Source organism: Eptesicus fuscus, chromosome 12 (assembly GCF_027574615.1).
Source record: "Eptesicus fuscus isolate TK198812 chromosome 12, DD_ASM_mEF_20220401, whole genome shotgun sequence".
NCBI classification, from domain to species: Eukaryota; Metazoa; Chordata; class Mammalia; order Chiroptera; family Vespertilionidae; genus Eptesicus; species Eptesicus fuscus.
Window position 1 is genome coordinate 9,952,122 of NC_072484.1, and position 21,524 is coordinate 9,973,645.

The 21,524-nt window shown below is 58.4% G+C and overlaps 1 protein-coding gene across 4 annotated transcripts in view; it reads right to left on the reverse strand.

Moving 5' to 3' along the window:
• Window positions 1–3,035: 3,035 nt before the first annotated feature.
• The window catches only part of BCAS4 (breast carcinoma amplified sequence 4), a 54,650-nt gene continuing 36,161 nt past the window's right edge, over window positions 3,036–21,524 (reverse strand). For all 4 annotated transcript variants that reach the window (XM_054723951.1, XM_054723952.1, XM_008141180.3 and 1 more), the window contains one exon: window positions 3,036–3,545. In XM_054723951.1, the coding sequence (XP_054579926.1) occupies window positions 3,432–3,545 (114 nt within the window). In that variant the 3' untranslated portion in view covers window positions 3,036–3,431. The remainder of the gene's footprint in view (window positions 3,546–21,524) is intronic.

Here is a 21,524-nt window from a genome sequence, read left to right on the forward strand (position 1 = left end):
AAATTATTTTTTAAGTATACAAAAGTAAAAGAAAAAAGCTTTCTCACCTAAAACATATTCACTGTTCTCAGAGTTCTGTTTATCCTCCCAGAGAATTTCGATGCCTTTCTTTTGTGCAAATATGATGGCATATCATGCACATGTGTATGCACTTTGGCTTTCTGATCTCGGTGGTATTTCTATACCGATTCATAAAGAATTCCTAATCCATTCTTGTAACTTCAGGGGATTCCATCTATCCATGTGTCATGGATGGGCTATACGTAAACCAGTCCCAGAGTGATGGACACTGGGGTTCCTTCTGACTTCTGCTATTTCAGTGCACAGTGAGTGACATGTTGCATGTGTTGTTTCTCTCGTGTGTGCATTGGGAGGCTGGATCCCTAAGGGTGGGATTACGAGGCTCACAGGATGCACATTTCTAATGTTGGCAGGTACAGCCCCGGCCTCCATGAGAATGGCTTCCCCTAACGATGTATGAGAATGAATGTTTCTTCAGGATTTCACCAACAGTGTTTTCAAAAACACTTCATTTTTTCCAGCCTGATAGGACTCAGTAATATCGATCTCCTTTCATATTGATTGGTACAGGTTGTGGTTGACCAGCTTTTCAAATGTTTAAATGTCTTTTGCATTTTCTGTGAAATTCCTGTTCATATCCTTTGCCCATTTTTAATTATTTCTCCTCTTATTTATATATCGGTGCTGTTTACGTATTAGGGGGTTTATCCTTCTGTCATATGAGCTGCAAATATATTTTCCCTGTTTGTCATTTTGTCATTTGTCTTTTAAATATGCTTAGGATTTTGTTGTTCTGTTTTGGAGTTTCTTTTTTTCCCCCCTCTGTTTGTTTTTGCCATGCAGAGGAGAAATCATATATATGGTCAATGTTATCTAGCTTTTATGGTTTCTGGGTTTTGTATGGTTCTGTAATGTTTCTGCCTCCTTATAAATTAATTTTCACCTATTTGACTCCTCTTAATCCATCTGGGATTCCGGAGCTGCTCCTGCTGTGCAGAGTGAAGTACGGACTCACTTCTTTCCAGATAGTTACTCCGTTGTCTCAACCTGAAAACAATTTACAAACAGTTTAGGGCCAACCACACAGTCTGTCAACCCAGGGCCACCGTCTTGAAGCCTCTTGATTTGCCGGACGTGGAGTTCACGTCCGCTGGAGAAGGGGCAGGCAGCGGCAGAAGAGCCTTGCTCTCACGGAAATGTGCGGTGGCCTCTGTCCTAGCCTCCCTGTCCAACAACAGCCACAGAGGAAGGGAAAGACCGCCTTTCTAAGGCGGCACAGTGACCCTTCAAGGGGCACCTGCTGAGTCAGTCCCGAGGCTTCCTTTACCCGGGCACTTGCTTTAAAGGAGACACCTGTCAGGCCACTTGGCACAAGGACACGGCCCCCAGAATCCCAGGCGCTCCCAGGACCGAGGACGGGAGTACCTGGCAGACCGTGTCGCACCTTCCCTCCCCCGGGTGTCTCCAAATAATCCTATGAGTTTATTGTTGGGCACTGCGACTCCCAGGAACCTGGAGTGGTCAGTTCTAGCTCACTTGCCACCATTTTCCCATAGAGGGTCTCACTGCCTTGGGACAGCGAAACCTGGAGAGCGAATTGGACTCTTGGTAGCTGTCACTCCTGACTTGTTCTTACCCTGAAATGTAAGGGCAGTTCCAAAGCCACTGCTGTGGAGGCTCTGAAATGCCACTGGTCGACTAGGAAAGGTGGTGCACAGGCCTCCTCCCGGCAGCCTCCGTAGCCACAGCACCACCACCGAGCGCCGCCGCCAGGCCCTGAGCCAAGTGCTCGTGCAGGTCATCCTGTCTCATCCTCACAACAACCCACTAGCCTCAGCATTTTACTGAGGAGGAGGCTGGGCTCAGAGAGGGTGAGCCACTAGCCCGGGGTCACACAGCTGAGGCATAAGGAGATGATGGTGCCCCCCAGGCCGGCTGACCTCAGAGCCCGTAAGCTCTCAGCCTCGGTCCTGTGGGTCTCTATTTCAGACCACCGAAGGTGCGATGGCGTGGTCACTGGCATTGCCTGTCACCCTCCCTGGCACCTGGTTCAGGCTCTGGAAGGAGAAAGAAGCCTCGGCCTCTCCAGTGATCAACATACACTCAGCCTTCTGGGAAGGGGTGTCTGAAAAACGAACTTTCCATCGAATCTATGCTCTCCCCGAGCAGGCTGGGGCACAGCGAGTGTCTAAGCTTCCTTCATTACAAACAGTCCGGATCGATCCGACGCAGCCGCGAGGATGAACCATCGCAGCCGTACAGGGACGCCTCCCACAGGCAGTGTCAGCCGGGAGCCAGACACACAGAGGACATACTGTGTGCATCCTTGTCACCCTGCAGCCCACAGAGGACAGAGGCTGCAACCCCGTCTGTACCGCGAGGTATCGGGGTGGGGCTGGCGCAGGGGGCCGGGCAGCGGGGGGCTGGGGGGGGGGGGCGGGGGGGACCGGGACACTGACCAAGCTGGCCTGTTTCTCCACCTGGGGGAGGGGAACAGATGTGAAACCTCAGTGAACCAGACGCTTAGGTGCACCTTTCTCTATGTCCGCTGGACTTCCATAGTTTAAAATAATTTAGAAACATTTTTAATTTAAAAATTATAGAAGTTTACAAAAATTGCCTCCACAGAAAAACATCAGCTCTTCTTGAAACAAGGGGTCCACCTTTATCGTTTAATTCCAAAAATTACCCTAAAACTGGCAAGTCTCAACTTTTTCCTTTCCAGGTCTGTGTGTGGGTGTGTCCCCTTGGCTCTCTGAGGAATTCTAGAAACACCAGAAACATGACTAAAGTGCGGAACCCGGACTCGCAGGGTAACAGCAGGAAACCCCTGCATGAGAAGAAACGGAGCAAACACGCCTTTGCAGCCGGAGGGCCCCCGCAGGAGCCAGGGCCGCATGGGGAGACTGGGGCGGGCTCGCCCAGGGGGCAGGGGCAGCCTTACAGGAAACGTCACACGGAGTAGAGAGGAACGGCCACCCTCCGACCCCGTTCCCACGCCCAGACCGCACATGACCTCTTGACACCTTTATTGACACGACTCACATGCCAGGGGGCACGGGTTCGCAGACCAACCAGCCCACAGCGAGGGGCATCAACCACAGCCCTGTGGCACCCGTGAGTCCCGCATGTTCCCGCCAAACCTTCCGGGAGCAAGTCCCCGCCGTCCCTCGGGCACGGCGGCTCGTCACACCGGACCGCCAGCCCCGGCGGGAAATGCCCTCGGCAGCTCCTCCCGGAGGCATCGCCCCGCAGGTGCCAGCTGCGTCTCCAACCCCTCGGTCGGTCTCCCGTGAAGCCAGGGGGGAAATTCAGCAAACAAATCAACGACAACAAAAACAGAAGAAGAAACGGGAGCCGCCCACACGCAGAGGGTCACTGCCCAGCGTCCGGATGGCAGGGCCGCCCGCTCACAGGCGGGGACGGCAGCTGGGGGGCTGGGGCCCGGCGGCCGCAGGAAAGTAGTCCTCAGTCCTGTACAAGGCGGGCAGCTCAAACACCGGGGACGCCGGCCCAGGCAGGTTCTGGAATGACAGAAAATGGGGTGCCCATCAGCCATGCGACTCCACTTGTTTTGTGGGGGAACGGACCCCGCGAGGCTCCGGCAGCTCCGCCCAGACACCAGCCCCCTGGGGAGCCGGCCGCCGCGCAGGTCCCTGTGCCCGGGGAGCGCCGTGGGGGCCTCAGGCAGAGCCGGCCGCGGCGCCCGGGCACGGGGGACGGGCTGACTGGGGGCCCGTCTGTGCTGCCTGAGTGTGTGCCATATGCACGGGCTAGTTTTTGTGTTTTTAATCGAACCGTTTTAAGAAGCCTGGACTTATTTCTGGGTGGGATCTGCGGCAGGGAGGCAGGGAAGGGCTTTCCCATCAGGCGCCCTCCCCAAGCTCCCCGAGCGGCCGGCCGCTCCAGGCTACACCTGCACCTGAGGGAAGACCAGCTTTTCCGAGGATCCCCTCAAACTGACGCACGGGGGAGTCTCCTGGGAGGGTTAGGAAGGACCACGCTCGGACCCGCCCTGAGGCGGACGTGGCTGGTGGCTGGTCGGTGGAGTGGCCTGGGCACTCGGGCACCTTCAGAGCTCTCAGGGCTGATCCCATGAGTGACAGCTGAGGGTCTGCCAGGCTGCGGAGGGGCTGCTCCCGGTGGGGGGATGGGCAGGGGGCAGGGTGGGAGGAGGCGGATTCTAGTGTCCGAGCCCAGGGCCCCGAGCCCTCCCCACACCGAGCCCTCTCAACTGCACCAAAGAATTTCCCGTAAGGCAGGACGTGGCCTGGTGTCTCGGAGCACAAACCTCCGAGTCGTCACCCCACATCTGAAAACCAAGACCGGCATTTCACCTGGCCACGGCCGGAAAGCACATCCCATGCACTCGGTGCCGGCCAGCCCGCCCTGGCTCAGCCCACTTGGAGGCTACTTGGGACACGGGCCTTTGCCACCTGTCCCCTTCTCCCAGCACCCCCCTGGGCTGCATCCCACCCCCACAGATGGGACACAGGCCCTTCAATAGCACCGCGGCCGGACACAACGGAACCCACACCAGGGAGTGCGAGGAGGCAAGAGGAGAGCCCACAGCTTTGGGGTATCTTCACCCCGTTCCTCCCGAGAACTGGTCTCTGCCCAGTGCCATCCTGAAAACACTCCAAAGTCCCTTCTGTGATCCTGAAAGACAGGCTTAGGGCCCAGGCAAGAGGAGGGGCCCATGGGAGTCCCCACAGGCCAGTGACCAGGCCAGGTCACAGCCACGGTCCCGGCCCCGCTGTGTGGCCCCTCCTGGGCTGCGGGGCCTTATCCCCCGTTGTTTTTGAAATGGTTCTACCACACCGACGGGGCTTTTGCCTCCTCTCTCAAGGGGACAGACTTCCAAAAAAGGAGGAAAATCCATCTCATTATGAAGGAACCAGGAAGGGTCAGAAGAGACTTTAGCAGCTTTAGATGTAATGGTGTCTTTAGATCCAGCGAGATCTGATGTAAGAAATGGTCCTGCCCCATGAGGGAGGGGAACATCATCCCTGCTTCGGAAAGCAAGGAAAAGGGGGTGCAGGGAGGTGGGCCCGGCCAGACGGCCCAGGTTATTAGGGAGCTGCTGCGTGCGCTCAGAAAGGGACGTTCTTGGGAGGAACCCACAGGGCTCCCGAGAACAAGCCACGGCGCGCGGGCTGGCGCTCCCTCGTCTAGAGAGCCCCAAGGCTGTGGAGCTGGCGGCTCCATCCGGCCCTGGAGCAAGCCCCTGGCAACATGGTGGGCACGTGGAGAAATGTGGGAAAGGGACCCAGCGGGCTGGAGAGCGGGACTGACGTCCGCCAGAACAGGGGCTCGGAAGGTGCCTCTTCAGCTCCAAACTCTGCTCTGGCCGGTGGGTGGGCGTGGCGAGGGCGTGTGCCTGTCCAGCCTCCACTCCCCGTTCCGCTGTGGAGGGGCATCTTGATTGTCCTGCTTCCGCTTGTGCCAGCCCCCAGCCCACCCTACAGCTAAAGGAAGGGTGAGAGGAGGCCTGACCTCCCCCAGCAGGGATGGGTCCAGGGGTGATCATGTGACCCAAGCTGGGCCAATGAGAAGCAGCTGTGGGACTTTTGCTATTGGGACGGGATGTCCCCACCTCCACCCAGGTTCCTGTGAGGATGGATCCCAAGCCTGAGGGTCACTTTTTTGTTGTTGTTGTTGTTGTTAATCCTCACTCGAGGATATTTTTCCATTGATTTTTAGAGAGAATAGAAGGGAGAAGGAGAGACAGAGAGAGAAACATCGATGTGAGAGAGACACATCGATTAGTTTCCTCCAGCATGCACCCCCACCAGGGCTGGGGATCAAGCCTGCAACCTAGGTACAGGTTCGATTCCTTGACCGAAATCGAACTCAGGACCCTTCAGTCCACAGGCCAACCCTCTATCTACTGAGCCACACTGGCTAGGGCCTGAGGGCCACTTCTGCCACCACTGGGGTGCCTGCCAAGGAAGCCGAGTTGGAGACAGAGCAAGACAGAGACCTGACAGTATCATCTGAGCACCTGAATCCCATTTTGCTAGAGGCTAGAGTTACCCTGGGCTCCCTGTTCCTGAGCCAGGACTTCTTGCTGAAGCCACGCTGGCCTGGGTGCTGTCACTTGCAACCAAGAGTCCTGCTTAAAACAAATACTAGACCCAGAGTGGTGCCAGCGAGTGCCTGGAAACCAGTTCTTGACTCAGCAGGTGAGGGCCCATCTGTGAGGCTGAAAATAGCTCAGTACCCCAGATGCTGTCGGGGGAACAGGCCCACCCTCGAGGCTAGGCCCCAGCACAGGCACCCCAGATGCTGTGCAAACCCAGCCCTGTCACTCCCATTTTCTCTTCATTCTCATGGCAACCTGCAATCAAAGAGTCATCCCCATCTCAGGTCACAGGAGCCTCCAGCTGGGGTCCGCTCAGGCCGATGCAGCTATAAGCCCAGCCCCCACCTATCACCCCTCCTGGCATGGCCTCAACTCCATGAGGACAGAGCAGCACACCCAAACCCTTGGGAATCTCTCAGGGGACTTCGGAGATCTCCACCTCCCACCCCTACACCTACAGCTGCTGTAAGAGTCCTTCCCCTCTGGGGGTGGCCAGATGAGCAAGGAATGGTGCCCCACTCAGGCTCATGCCAAGCCTGCAGGCAGGAGTGACCCACTAGCTCCGATAGGATGGGAGACAGGAGACCAGCCATGCAGGCCCAGGGCTCAGCCACACCCCCTACTTCCCAGTAACCCTGAGTGCCCTCCCCCAGCACAGAGCCCGCCTGCCATCCTCTACAGGAGGGATCTCTGGGGCACTGAGCTGGCATGCTCCCGGGGTCTACCCACACACCCACCTTCCTCACTTCCACCCTGCACACCTGAGGCACGTGCACTCATGATTTTTAAATGTTCTCCATGAAACCAGGCTGCCGGCTTCTCTTGGAAAATGGCATGAACTAGTTGCTCTGGCCCACAGCCCCCTGTGGCGCCAGGGGGCGAGCTGAGGAGTGCTGTCCTATGGGCCACAAGCCCCCAGGCCACTTCACCATCGCCTGGCCCGCTGCTTCAGCAGATGCTCAGAGCCATACCCTGGCAATCTGCACCCCAAGCAGCTCCTTTCCTGACAAAGCCCCCACATGGCTGTTGCATCCTGTGTTTCCAGAAACCCCGCAGCCCCTCATGAGCCCCGGCCCACCACGCCTCTCAGGAAGCCCGCCTGCACAGCCCTGATCCTGGCTGCTTTCTGTACCGGCCATGGTCAGCAGGCTAGTCCTGCAAAGGGCCAGACAGCAAACATTTCAAGTGTTGCAAGCTGCAAAGTCTCTGTCACAACTACTCGACTCTGCCATGTGGTACAAAAGCAGCCAGGGGCAATATGTAAATGAATGGCATGGCTGTGTGTTAATAAAACTTTATTGACAAAGACAGTGGTAGGCCAGATTTGTCCTCAGGCCATAGTTTGCCCCTGAATTTAAATCTATCTTCCTAAATAGAACAAGAACAAACCGTCCCCTGTATCTCCCATGCAGTGGGCACTGAGTACCGGGTCAGCAGACACGAGCTGCAGGATTCAGGGCCAGGCCGCCTTGCTGCCTGGCCTCAGGCCTGGGTGTCACTGGCCATCCCTGCAGCCCCAGCCTGTCCTGGCACAACCGGCATCCTCCATCCTCAAATAAGCAGGCCACACTGCTGTCCCACTCACGGGCCAGTTCTGATGTTCCACAGGCAGCCCCAGGGGGTCTGAGGCCCCAGGCTGACCATGTGCAGGGGCTCCAGTACCCAGAGGCCCACCATCATCCCCAGGTAACCAGGCACCCCAGCCCCTAGGCACCTGGAGAGGCCTCTCCCGTTGAGCAAACAATAGCTACACCTACTGTGCCCCAGGGTACATACATGGTCTCAGCCCTCACAGCACTCACTCCCTTAAGACAGGGATTTCTCATCCTCGTGAGCATCCCTTTCCTCTCGGTGACATGGGATAATGCCATCAATTTCACGGAGTCCTGCCTGGAACACAGCAGTGGTGCTGGAGGTCTGGCAGCCACTTTGGGACCAGGAGGACAAAGGCCACGTGTTAGGAGTGGCAGAGCAGCAGCCAGGAGAAGCCTAAGTCCCTGACCACGTCCTTGAGAAGGTCCATGAGCTCAACTGGCCACCTCATGACTTCCTGTCACGTGAGGGGAAAAACACAAAGCCAGATGAACACAGACCGACGGACACGGCTGCTACTATTCTCGTCGTCACTCCAGCTGAGAGAGAGCTGCCCACAGTCACACACAGAGTAAAGGGGAGGAGCCAGGACCGAAGCTCGCATGGCTTAGATAACGAAATGGAATGATCGCCAACGGAAGTCAAAACTGCTAAGTGTCAGAGCAAACAGACAGGAGGAGAAGATGCAAATCTCAGAATAATTCCAAAAGATACAAAATGGTTCCCAGTAACCGATGTGTCACCCCTTCAGGAGCTGCAGCTTCCCCGCCCGCTGGGTGGGGGCTGCCCTGGGTGACTTGCTCCCATGTGGACTATGGAACGGCGTGGGGGCAGGGGGGGGGGCGGTAACTGCCCAGGGAAGAGACCTGGCCAGCCCCCCCCCCCCCCCGGCCAGGTGTCAGGCCTTCATCTGTGCCATGTCCTGGTGGCAGCGTGTCCCCCGGATATGATGTGATGAGGAGGACACCTCACCTCTGTGATCTTCCTCCCCAAAACCTACTGCCCAGTCTAACCATGAGAAAAACACCAGATCAGCCCTCACGGAGGGACAGTGTACAAAACACCGCACCATTATTCCCCCAAACTGGCAAGGTCATCAAACCCAGGCCAGTCCGAGAAGCTGTCCCAGACCAGAGGGGCTGGGGGACACGGGGACCCAATGTAACACCGCGGGGATCCTGAATGCGATCCTGAAACGGGAAAGGGTGTTGGAAACACGAGTGACGTCTGAAGGAGCCGTGGACTTAATTAACAGCAGCGTGTCAGGTTTACAGGGCACAGCAAGTAAGATGTGGGTGTGGACGGGGACGCTGGCAAGGGGTGTACGGGGACTCTCTGCACCTCGTATCCATTGACTCTAATTCTAATGAAAACATTCGTCTGGGGGGGGGAGGCAAACGTAAGCAGCAGCTCTGGCGTCTGACCTCTCTCCGTTCAACCCCAGGACAAGGAGGAGCGAGGACACGCAGGCCAGGCCCCTTCATCCTCACAGCCACCGAGACGCAGGGGCCACAATCCCCGTCACAGAAGAGGAAACTGAGGCTCCGAGAGGCACTTGCCCAAGACTGCCCAGCTGGGAACTGGCAGAGCTGAATCTGACCCAGGCTCCCCCGCCGACCCCAGGATCTGCACTGCCCCAGCACCCAGCCAGCCAGGACGAGGTGACCCCGGGGCTGAGCTCTAGTCCGGGACCCTGAGGGGTCCCCCTCCCAGCATCCTCAGAGGTCACAAATGGTGGCCTATGGTTAGCATCTGGCCCACAGACAGGGTTTGGCTCATGCAAATTTAAAAATGAGTTAGCTGCCAACAGGGAAGAACTGGGATGTTTCAATTAAGTATCGAGTTCCTACTTCTCTTGAACAACAGAGCTATCCGGCCACACTGGGCCGCATTCCTGCGGGGAACAGGGAGCTGGCCCCTCTGGACGGGGCGTGTGCTGTCCAGTTTGCCACCGTCCCCGCCCGGCCTGACGCCCTCGCCCACACGAGCTGCAGGCGTCCGAGCCGGCAGTGGCTCCGGGCTCCCGTCACGTGGCTCGGACAGGTCTCCAGGGGCTGCGGCGGAGCTGGATGGGGCAGGCTCTGCTCCGGTGCCGTGCCCGGGCCCCAGGCTGTCCTGTCCCAGGGTCATCACCACGACCAGTGGCTGCTGCCTTTCACCCACAGACCGTCTCCCCTGGTCTCGCCAGAGCCTGAGAGGGCGGTTCTGCGATGGTGCCGTTTAATGGAGGAGAAAGCAGGCTCAGCGAGGACCGGGGAGGCTATGCCCAGGGCCGCACAGCTGGTGAAAGTCAGAGCTGGGCCTCAGATGGGCTCTTCTGAGCCCGTGGCAGGACCTTCCCCTCGATGCCCGCCTCCCTCCTGTCCTGCCGCTGGGCTTTCGGCTGTCCTGCCTGTGCCTGCTGGGGAAGGGGGGGGGGGGCGCGGGGGGGGCAGTATTCCAGAATGCTCTGACAGCTGAGCACAGCCCTCCCGTTCCTGTAAGCGGCCCCTGCGTGTCCCATCCTGCCCGAAGGACTGGCTGGCTAGCCTCACGGACGGAGCCTGCACAGTCACACAGATGCACCCTTCCCGCGGAGGCCGCCCGCCCGGCCTGGCTCCTGCCCAGCGCTGCCAGCCTGGGGACCACGGCAGCTGGTGGCCGTGGGAGGTGGAGGCCCTGGGGACCGGGAAGCAGGGCTGGGGGTTCCCGGAGTGGGCAGCCCCTAGCCGCAGGGACAACTGGCGCAATCTTGTTACAGGCGATGCCGACCCTGGGAGCAGGTTCCTGGATCCCCGTGGGTCCTGCCTTTAGCTGGAGGGAAAGCGTTAACATGGAAACCACAGAGGAGCCCTCAGAAGTTCTGCCAAGACGCTGGCTCCTGCATCCGAACTGACACACCCTCAGGGAGGGGAGGAGGGCAAGGTGAGGCGGGTCCCGCCCCAGCCCCTCTGGAACTAGGTCTGCCTGGGACCCAGCTCCTGACCTGAGCCTCCAGCCTCGGCCCCTCCTCCCTGCGGCGCTGCTCCCCCACCCCCGAGCCCCCCCAGGGGATCCGACTCCCTCCTCCAGCGACGGTGCTGGTCAGCACGGGAGTCATCCTATTTGAACACCACACGCCTGGGTTTGCTCATCACATGGCCACTGCGTGCAGCTGTCCAATTACAGACAAGCTATACATATACTTAGATGAATATTTTTAATTGAGGACCTGCTATATTCCAGAGACCCAACCGCACAGGTCAAGCCCTTTTACAAACGAGGAAACTCGAGGCTTTCAGGAGTCAAGTGACTCACTGCCAGCCCACCCGCTACCTAAACCTCCATGCACCCCGCTGTCCAAACCGACACCTGGGGGTCACCCTCGACTCCCCACGGCAGCAGCCAACCCATCCCCAATCCCGTCTGCGAATTCTTCCCAAACCCCTCTCCCCTTCTCCCCTGGCGGCCGTCCGCGCCCTCCCAGCCTCTGCTCTTGTCCTCGACGCGTTCCCCACACGGCAGCCGGAGGGACTGTCCCAAACACCAGAGCTGACCCTGCGCCACGCGGCTCCCTGCGGGGAGACTCACACCAATTCCTGGACCTGGTCATCAGGCCCTGTCCCCACGCCACACCCGCAGGCAGAGCCAGACCGCAGGCGTGTCCCGTGAGGCCGCCACTGGCCTGACTTTCTTTACTAGTTCTGTTTACTTTCTTTACTAGTTTGGTTGGTTCTGTTCTCACGTTTTTAACTGAAATGCCATTTCCCTATGAAAAATGGATTTCAAGCTCCTCTGAGAACCGGAAGCCCTGGCACCTGGCGGACACGGAGCTGGCGCTGAGCAGCGGCCGTCCCTACACAGGGGACGTGTGCGCTCGCCCGCGCAGTCCCCCGGCCGTGTGAGTCATCTCTGCCACCTGCCTGGCCCCTTAGCGTGGGGGGTTTTGACCCCAGGTGCACATGATCCGGCCTGACCTCTGAACTCGGCCTGTCACCTCCCGTCACTCACAGCCCTCCAGCCTGGGGCCTGGGCCTCGCTGGGACCTTTGCACCTGCTGTCTCCCCTCAGGGCACTCCCGCCGGGTCTTGTGCTGGGTCCGTCCTTCCTCAGACCCTCCTAAGGGGCCTCCACCCATGTGTCAACCCCCCTTCGCCACAGAGCCCACTCTGCAACCTTCTTCCTTGGCGACCACCATCTCCCCGCAGGCTCAGCCCCCGGGGACAGGCCACGTCGGTCTGCAGGGCCACAGCCCGGCGGCAGCCGAGCCGGGCTCACGGGAGACACTCGGGCCATGAGGAACGGACCACTGGTCTGTCGCCCCCGAGGCGGACAGGAAGGGCCTGGGCCCAAGACCAGCGGCGACCGTCCCGTCTCCACGCGAGGACACCTCAGGGCCTGCTCCGGCGTCACTGGGGGCTCAAGGCTGCTGCCCCAGCCCGGCCGGGGCTGTGACCCACCCCTGGAGACACGAGACCACGTTACAAAGAAAGCACTTGCTAACAGCAGCGCTTTGCCGGGGATGGGAGCCTGGGACGGAACACGGGGAGAGAGGAAACTGGTGAATCCAGGCCTGGGGTTGAGTAGCTGCTCGGGCAGGTGCTGGGGCTGAGCTTCGATGACTGCACTGTGTGTGATAGGACCATGGGGGACGCTGCGTAAGGGGCATACGGGGACTCTGAATCTTCTTTACAAGCTCTCTGCACATTTAAAATCACCCAAGACAAAAAGGTCATTTCACAATAAATGGAGCGGACCCACGCAGCATGTGCAAAGCACGGAGGAACGCGAACAACACAGACTGCGAGCTACGCAGTAATAATACTGACGTCATCAATGCCGGCAACGGCAGCTGAGCCCGGCTGGTCTCACTGACTCTGAGGACAATCCTATGCAGAGGATGACTGCCACTCCCATTTTACAGATGCGGAGACCAAGGCTTAGGAACTCACTCGGAGCGTGACATCTGCACGTGATGGACAGGGCTGGCCCCCAGGCGTGCGACCTGCACAGGCCCGTGGCCCGTGCTTGGTCTAATCCTCGCTGTCACCGCCTGGAAATTCTTCCCAAGCTTCGAAAGGGGCCTCACGGCTTCCTTTTTCACGGGGCCCCGCAAGTGTGCAGCCGGTCGTGGTGACAGCCGTGTGGCCCAGCGTGGGTACGCTCCATGCTGTGCCTGACAGGTCACGCGGGGACAGCCCCGGGGACCGTCTCCTGGCTGAGAAAACAGGGTGGGGCAAAGGGCGGCAGCAGGGGCAGGGGTGGGCTGGGGGGACATCAGCGGATGGATTTGGCTGCAGCAGACACTACCCCTCTGGGCACAGAGCAGGGAAGGGAAGGCAGCAAACCAGTGGCTGCACAGGCCAGCAGCCTCCTGTCACTAAGGTTCTCCTCCCCAGGGGGTGCTGGGCCAGGCCCCCTGCCCGCAGGGTCCCACGTCCAGATGAGAGCACGAGCCCGCCCCGCAGCGGCTGAGGCCCCGCAGCGGCACCGTCACGGGCGCCGTCCATCTCCCGCCCGGCGCTGCTCTGGGTGGACTCCTTAAGGTTTGGTCAGCGGCCTCGAAGGTGGTTGGCGCCACAGAAGACGGCTGGAAACAGCACCAATGAGCTCCGGGAAGCAGGTGCACACACAGACGCCATCGGCCCTTCTGTCGGGTCCCTAACATGGGCGGCTGTTCTTCATTAAACAAACAAGCCACGGGGCAAAAACAGAGGCGTCCACCAGAACCCACAGGAGATAAGGCCACGCACGGGCCGCCCTGTCCCTGCCCAGCTGGGGGCCTCTTCCCCCGCCTCCCAGCAGCTGGAGGCTCCCGCTCCGAGGCAAGGCCCAGGCTGCCACCGGGTCCAGGTGTCCAGGAGCCTAGCCTTCCCCACACAGGTGCCCCTCCTGCACCAGGTGACCTGCACGCTGCCCGGGAGCCTCCACAGCCCCTGTGGCCACACTGGTTCCCTCCACGGCCTCGTCCTTCCCCAGGGCCCGGGACTGTCCCAGAGGCCCTCGCGCAAGAGCCTCGCGTGCTGTCCTGTCGGGTTAGGACAGTGGATCAGACGGCCCCTGAGTGTGAAAAGGAGGATTTCAAGGTCTGGGAAGTAAGACTTGAGAGGGAGAGGAAGGAAAAGGGAGAGACGGAGTGAGCAGGGGACAGAGATGAAGCTGTGGAGAGAATCAAAGATGGGGGTGGGGGGGGCAGACAACGGAGGGGAGACAGAGAGAGACGGAAAACAAAACTGGGAGAGAAAAGAGAGAGAAAGCGGGGGAGAACCAGATAAGGGGGACTTAGAAAGAGAGGAAACAGAGGGAAACAGGAGGGGGGTGGGGAAGAGAGAGGGGAAGTGGACATGGAGAGCTAAAGAGGGGAAAGCGTGGGAATAAGTGAGGAAAGGAGAGGGGAGGGCTGAGTGGCCCTGACAGAAAAGTGAGGTGGCCAGGCGGGGTGACAGGAAGGAGGGGAGGGGATGGGCTGCAGGCTGGGGACAAGGGGACTGGGATGGAAGCTGGGGAGTCAGTCCATGGGGTCAGGGCCTCCAAACCCAAGCCAAGTCACTGTGTCTCAAAGAACATGAAAAACACCCACCACCACCCTCCACCATCTGCCAGCCACACCCCTTCGTCAAAGAAAGAACGTTCTGGCACTGGCCGGGCACTTGTCGGTTGGAGAGTCGTCCCAATATGTCGTCCCAAGGTTGCGGGTTTGACCCCTGGTCAGGGCACATACAGGAATCAACCAATGAATGCAGAAATGGAACATCAAACGATGCCTCTCTCTCTCTCTCTCTCTCTCTCTCTCTCTCACTCTCTCTCTCTCTCTCTCTCACTATCTCTCTCTCTCTCTCTCTCTCTCTCTCACTATCTCTCTCTCAAAGGAAAAAAAAAAGAATATTCTTAAAGAACAAAGGCCATCTGAGAAGCCAGGTCGGTCTATCCTGAATGGGCTCCATCTTGCCTTCCCTCTGCGCTCACTCAGGACTCCTGGAAACCTCGGGTCTAAACTCCCAGGGCCTCGCTGGCCTCACAGGGCCCAGCCCCCTGGCTGCGAAGAGAGGAAAGAGGAGGAGGAAGATGCTGAGCACCGTCTCCAGGTCTTCGGCCCCATGGTCCCCCCCAGTGTTACCGGCAGGGACCTCATCCGTCTCGTACACGGCCGTATCCTCATGCCTCGAACAGCACCTGGTGTCCTGGAGACACTTACTCAATACAGGCCAGGGCATCAACCCACCCTCTGCCTCCCTGGGCCAGCTCATTCAGCCGCAGGCCTCAGCCCTGAACCCCACCCTGGGGTCTCCAACGGGGCTCCACCTGCACACGCACCCAGATGGATCCTCTCCATTCACACGGCAACTGGAGCGAATCTCCAGGGGGTTATGCTGCACGGGAAAAACCATCGCAAAAGGTTACACGCTGTAGGATTCCATTTATAGGACATCTTTGGAATAGCCCAGTTTTAGAGATGGGGGCAGATTAGCGGTTGCCAGGGGCTGGGTGAAAGTGGAGACACAACCTATATAAAATAAAATTGTATGGAACTGACACAATCATACAGAACTTAAAACACAAATGAGCACAAGTAAAAGTGGGGAGGTCTGAGTGAGAACGAGGGATTGTACCCATGTCAGTCTCCTGGCCGTAATGCTGTGCTACAGTTTTGTGAAATGTTACCACTGCGGGCAACTGGACAAAGCGCACAAGGGGTCTCTTTGTATTCTTTCTTTTTTCTTTCTTTTCTTTTCTTTTCTCTTTTTTCTTTCTTTCTTTTTTAAAATTGATTTTGAGAGAGAGGAAGGGAGAGAGAGAGGGAGACAGAAACATCAATGTGGGCGATGTCGTGATTGGTTGCCTCCCGCACCCCTCACCTGGGGATCGAACCTGCAATCTTTGGGTGTACGGAACAATGCTCAACCAACTGAGCCACCCGGCCAGGGCTGTATTATTTCTTATAACTGCATGTGAATCTACAATCCTATATAATAAAGATGTAATATGCAAATGGTCGCTACACTGTGAAGCGTAACCACCTACCTCGTAACGACCGGATCACGGATCAAAAGGAGGGTGGGGCAGTGAGCTACAGGCGGGCGGCGGAGAGCTACAGGAGGGGGCAGGGCAGCAAGCTATGAGGGGAGGCAGGAGGGGGGCGTGGGGGGTGGAGGGAGCTACAGGTGGGCAGCAGCAAGCTACTGGCGCACGGATTCATGCGCAGGGGTACTAGTTATTTCAATAGAGAATTTCAAGTGAACACACACACACACACACACACACGGAGAATAGACCATGGTTCCCCACCTCCACCCTGGCCACCCTAATCCAGGCCACCAGCATCTCTCCCTGGACCATGCCAGCAGCTCTAACCTCCCAGCCTCCACACACACCCCTCATCTTCCTTCACGTGGGCCAGGCGCAGGGCAGCTCCCTCTCCACACTCTCCAGGGCCAAGCCCTTGCACTGGCCCCGTTTCTGCTACATTCACTCCCCGCACCTTCCCATCCGGCTCCAACCTGCCACCCACGCAGGCCTCCCAGCTCCCTCAGCTGCCCCAGAACACCTCACACTTGCCTCCCTCCAGGGCGCCAGCCACCATGAGCTACAGGGTCCAGCTCCCCTGTCCCCCTGCCCGGACACACCCCTCCCTGCCCTTCTTCAGTTTTCCCTCTCCCCTGGGCACATTGCATACGCTGATCAGGGCTGCCAGAGGGCAGGAACATGGTCTCTCCTGGGCTGCGCCATGAGACAGCACGGGCTCCTATGGATGCGTGGGTATTTGTTGAATGAATGAGTAAGTGCGTGAGTGAAAGAAAAGAGGGGAGGTGGATGTGTATTTGGCATCCCAGGAGTTAAGCCCAGCCCCGGGGCTGGGAAGGAAGAGAGAGGTGAGGGGCTGGGGTCACACATGTGGCAGCTCCTAGGAGAACGTGGGGGGCAGGGAGAGGCGGTGTGCACAGAGGGGGATGGGCGGGCTGTCTCCAGGCACCAGATCCAAGGTTTCCAGAAGCAAAAGCCCAGGTACAGAGAGAAAGAAGCCGAGGACAGCAGTGCCCTGCAGGCCAGGCCGTGCTGCCCGCCCCACCCCCTCCCCACCCCTTCCCCTCCCCACAGGTTCTTAAGAGGCTGAGCGCACTTTCTGGGGCCTCCTGGGGGCCCAGGGGCCAAGCCGTGGGGCTTCCCACGTCTGCCTGTCCACAACCCCCCTGACAGGTGGCTCATGCCGCTTTAGGGATGAGGGGAGGTGTAGCCATGGGGCTCGAGGAGGCCCTCATATTGGAACCTGGGACATCCCCTCCGATGTCCATAGAGCTGGTGTCCCCTTCCCAGCCCCTCAGGTGGCCGCCTTTCCAGCTGTGTGACCTTGGCCCCCTAAAACCTCTCTGTGCCTCGGTTTCCTCATTTGGAAACGGGGCCAGGATGTCATGCCAATATAACTGCTCAGTGGATGCTGGCTAATTCCATTATCATTATGGCCCCCTGGATTCGTATTCTTTTTAAATGCCATCATTAGCTTGCAGACAGCCCGAGTGTACAATTTCATAACATTGCGTTTTCAGTATTAAGTGCATTCCGTTTCAAAGCATGAACATTTAAACTAAATCACAATGCTCGCACTGCTTCCATTTCTAATCACCAGGAGCCTCAAAACGTGTAAGTGCCAGGACATCTCTAGCACCAAGAGGCGTGGCTCATCTATCAGTCAGGGTGCTTGGCTCACAGTAGGTGCTCAGTACATGCCTGCTGATAGTGACAGACTGCTGGGTGCACTGGGCAGCTGTGGTCTCCCCTTTCTCTCCCAGCAATGACTATGGCCATCTGAGCCCCTCCTGGCCACCCTCCCCCCCCCCCACCCACACACACACACAAACACTCGGGCCATTGCCCAAGGCCTCTGGAGCCAGGTCCAGGCCAGTAAAGAGCTGCCAGACATGGGAAAGGACAAGGCAGACCCAGAGCCACAGGCTGAGATCCCAACCAGGTCACACCGGACACCTCCCCGCAATGTCCAGCAATGCTCAGCCATGGCCAGCCCTGAAACTGCCCCTCGCTGCCCGAGCCCCTCCCTCCATTTGGGAGCCAGCAGCCCCCCTCTCCTGCTGGGTTCCAGGGTAGTTTGGGACTCTCCGAGTAACGGGAGCTCTGGCCTTGACTTAGGGCTGGCAATGGGACAAGGCGCGCTGCTGTCAGCCGGAAGAGGCACCTGGACGGATTTACTGCCTGATGAGACGTGGTTCACTTTCCCAGCACAACACTGACCAGGGACGGAACCAAGTTCAAGAGCTTCCAGGCTCCATGGCATCACGGTCACACTTTCTCCAGACGCCCCACCCCCAGCGCAGGCATCACACAGGCACCTGCACTCCTAAAGGACCCACCTCCGCTCATCATGTCCCCCCAGAACCTGTGACGGCCCATCGAGCTGCCATCCTCTGCCCGGCCCACCCTCGCTCAGGAGCGCTGTGTGACCGGTGTGAAGGGGTGTGACCCAGTGTGAAGGGGTGCCACCGTCGGGCCACGCTGTGCCCTCCCATCCTCCCCTCGCCCATGTCAGCGACTTCCCCGGCCTCTCTTCTCTCCTGCTGTGCACGTGCAGACGTCAGTCAGCCCTTCTCATCATTACCTGCTGATTGCGCCTGCCTGTGAGTTACCCTCTGTGAGTAACAAGCAGGGACCCAGTGTCATCACTTCTGCACCCTCTGGTGCCCAGGTCACAGCTCCCACGTGCCAAGTCTCGCTACACCGGGCACGTCACTGTGGGACCCCCTCTGGATGCACTATGTCCATCAAGGACACCAGGGTTCGGAGAAGGGCAGTGGGTGCCCATGGCCAGGACGGGAGTGGCCAGGGTCACAGTGAGTCCAATCCTGCCTGCTCAGCACCAGCTCTCAAGGCCGGTCTCCACTGCTGCGACATCAGCTCTCCCTCCTCTCCTCCTCTCCCACGCCCAGGCTCAGGACCATGCTCGGCACAGCTGCACCACAGCTCTTTGCCAAGGCAGAGATGGAGGCCTGGAGCCAACAGGCCCCCTGGATTCCTATGAGCCTCTCAGATTTATCTTCAAAATCAACTGATTTCACATAAAAGTCTACATCCTCATCCTCTTTATACATAAGGGCAAGCTCAGGCCACGCTGAGCCTTTACTCCGGGCCGGAGTTGAGGACACCTGCCTCTTCTGTTGGCCACAGTCCCCACCCAGCCCCTCTGCCTCTCTCAGGGCCCTACCAGATCCTGGTGAGAACTGGAATTCCGAGCCCTGGGGCTCTGGAATCACACATGCCAATGCCTGGCTGGCTAAGCTGAAATGTTCTAATTTCTGTGAGCCTCAGTTTCCTCATCTGTAAAGTGGGGATGATAACAGACGGTGCCTAGGTAACAGGTGGCATGGACATGAACCAAACTAGGGCAGGTGACGTGCTAGCTTGTGCCAGCCCAAAGAAGAGCCCAGAAAACTCAGGCCACTAGCATCATCGCAACTTCAAAGTCAAAGATAAGATAGCCCTGTACCTGCTCCTGAGAAACCCTGGGTCTGGGGGCGGCAACAGGTGAAAGTTCAGCAGCTCGAAGGGTGAGGAACGGGGCACTGGGAGGCCCAGAGGAACATTGCCTGGGGGACCCAGGTGGCTGCCCAGAGCTGGCCACATCCCGCTGGGCCTTGAACGATGAAGAAACACTCGCAGGCGGAGAGCAGGGGGGTATTCTAGGCAGGGACCAGCATGTGCAGAGCCCGGTCGGAATGACCTGAGGTCGCGGCTGACAGGTGGTGCCCCAGTGGTGATGGGGTCTGGGAAGGGTGCAATGCGAGGGTCCCAGCAATCAGGGAGAAGCTGGCCTGCGCCATGCGGGCGTCCAGATAATAACCCCTCCTGTCCAAGGGAACTTCCTCCCCACACACCCTCGGAGCCTCAACAAGAATGAATGCAATGTTCCTTCCCAGCACGTTCCTACCAGTCCAGCAGACCTGTTCACGTGTGAGTGCTGAGCAACTCACTGGGAGCCAGTTTGGCGGGGGCTGCTGGGGGGGCGGCGGGGGAGGGGGGGCTGGGGACCAGAGCCACTCGGCTCTCGCGGTAATATCTGCCATCTGCTCATGTTGCATTTTTACCGAAAGGGATGATGGGGCAGAAGGAGCAGCAGAGGCGGTTCAGGCCTGGAGAAGGCGCCATGGAACCTCGTCTGCCTTTGTGTTGGTGCCTCGCTGGCCTCCACCACCAGATAAAGCCCAGCCAAGCCTGCCTCCTTCCGGGAGTCACCCTCCAGGGGAACTGGGCAGAGGAGGGGGAGGTGCCCAGCAGGGCTGAGCCTCCCTCCCTCCCTCCCTCGCTTCCTCTCTGCTGGGCGGGGAGGGGAGGGAGCTGGGGGAGCATGAAGGGGGAGGGGAGGAGACACCAAACCTGGCACTGACGACTCCTGCAGGCCGGCCTGGGCAGGACAGCTCACTCACAGCCTCCATTACCTCCATCAGCAGCCCCAAGCTGCAGGGCGTGAGGAGGCGTGGGCACGCCATCCCAGCTCTCCACAGCCGGGAAACAGCCTCTGGGGAAATCCGGGGAGGCCGTCAAGGGCCTTGGAAGCCATAAGAGCATTCATTGATTCATATTTAATGCACACCTACTATGTGCTCAACCTGGGTAGGAAGCACAAATGCCCACAGGCAGGAACTGAGAATGGGTGATGGGCCAGATGGTGGCCTGGCAGGTATGCTGCTCAGGGGCCCAGACCTCTGCTTTCTCAAGAGAAGTCAGAAGTACAAATTCTTATGTAAAACTTGTTTTAAATGCTGGCATTGAATTCAAATTAAATGTATGAATACACCAAGCTAGCCAAACAAAGTATGTTAATGGGGTAGATTTGGCCCAAAGATCTCCAGTTTGCAACCTTGGCCACTGGGGCTGTAGTTCCTGCCTTTGGGAAGATCTCAGGAGGGAGAGGAGGGACCTATAGAACAAAGTCAAAGCTGGATCAAAGCCTGGACCTGCCACTTATGCTGTGTGTCCCTGGGCAAGCGAACAGCCCTCTCTGAGCCTCAGGTCTCTTCCTCACCAACAGGAAGAACATCTCTGGAGTTGTTATGGGAAGCTAAGACAGGGCACAGAAAGCCCTTCAGTGACATGCTCAATATAAGACTACAATCGTTGGGGCACTAGTAGATGCTTAATAAAACTGTGGGCTGCGAGTCCTGCTGCTGCTGAAAGCCGCAGGCTCCTGCTGGGGCTAACACAAAGAAGTGAAGGGCCTAGCTCTCCACTCTCCCTGGTCCCAAATGCCTCTGAAGGGGTGGGGCCTGCGGGGAACAGACCATCATCCTAAAATCCAGAGCTGGGGAGTGTGCTGGGTGTGACACGCAGGTGCAACAGATTTGACCTACAGTGTTTACCACTTAGGGGAAAGAAAACAGGCGCACAGCTTTCCCCCAAAATAGGGAAATCTGGCTATGCCCCCATTTCTGCAAGGCATGTCCACCCCTCTGGGTGAGGCCTGGGCTCTGCAATTCACCCCAGTCCCCACCACTCCTGACTGTCACACCTGGCAGACAACTCATTTTCGTTATCAGGTTGCCCTGCTGGTATTTGTGGGGGGAACAGGTGGGCCAGGCAGGCCCGAGTCCAGGCCAGGCCACAGCGCCCGGTCAGACCGGCTCTGGGTGGGTGTCAGGTCCTGGCCGCAAGTGGTTTTGCTATTAGCCAGACAGCCTCCATGGAAAACACCACACTCTTATCCATCGGAAAATTAATCAAAATGACACCCCGAGAACAGGATGTTTTGGCTCGGCAGAAAACAAACAGTGGTTTACAAGAAATTATGGAGGCTATTCTGTGTCCCGGGCACATGCGCCCAGGGGAGGCCCAAGCACGCGGTTAGCAGTACATCCATGGCGGCCTC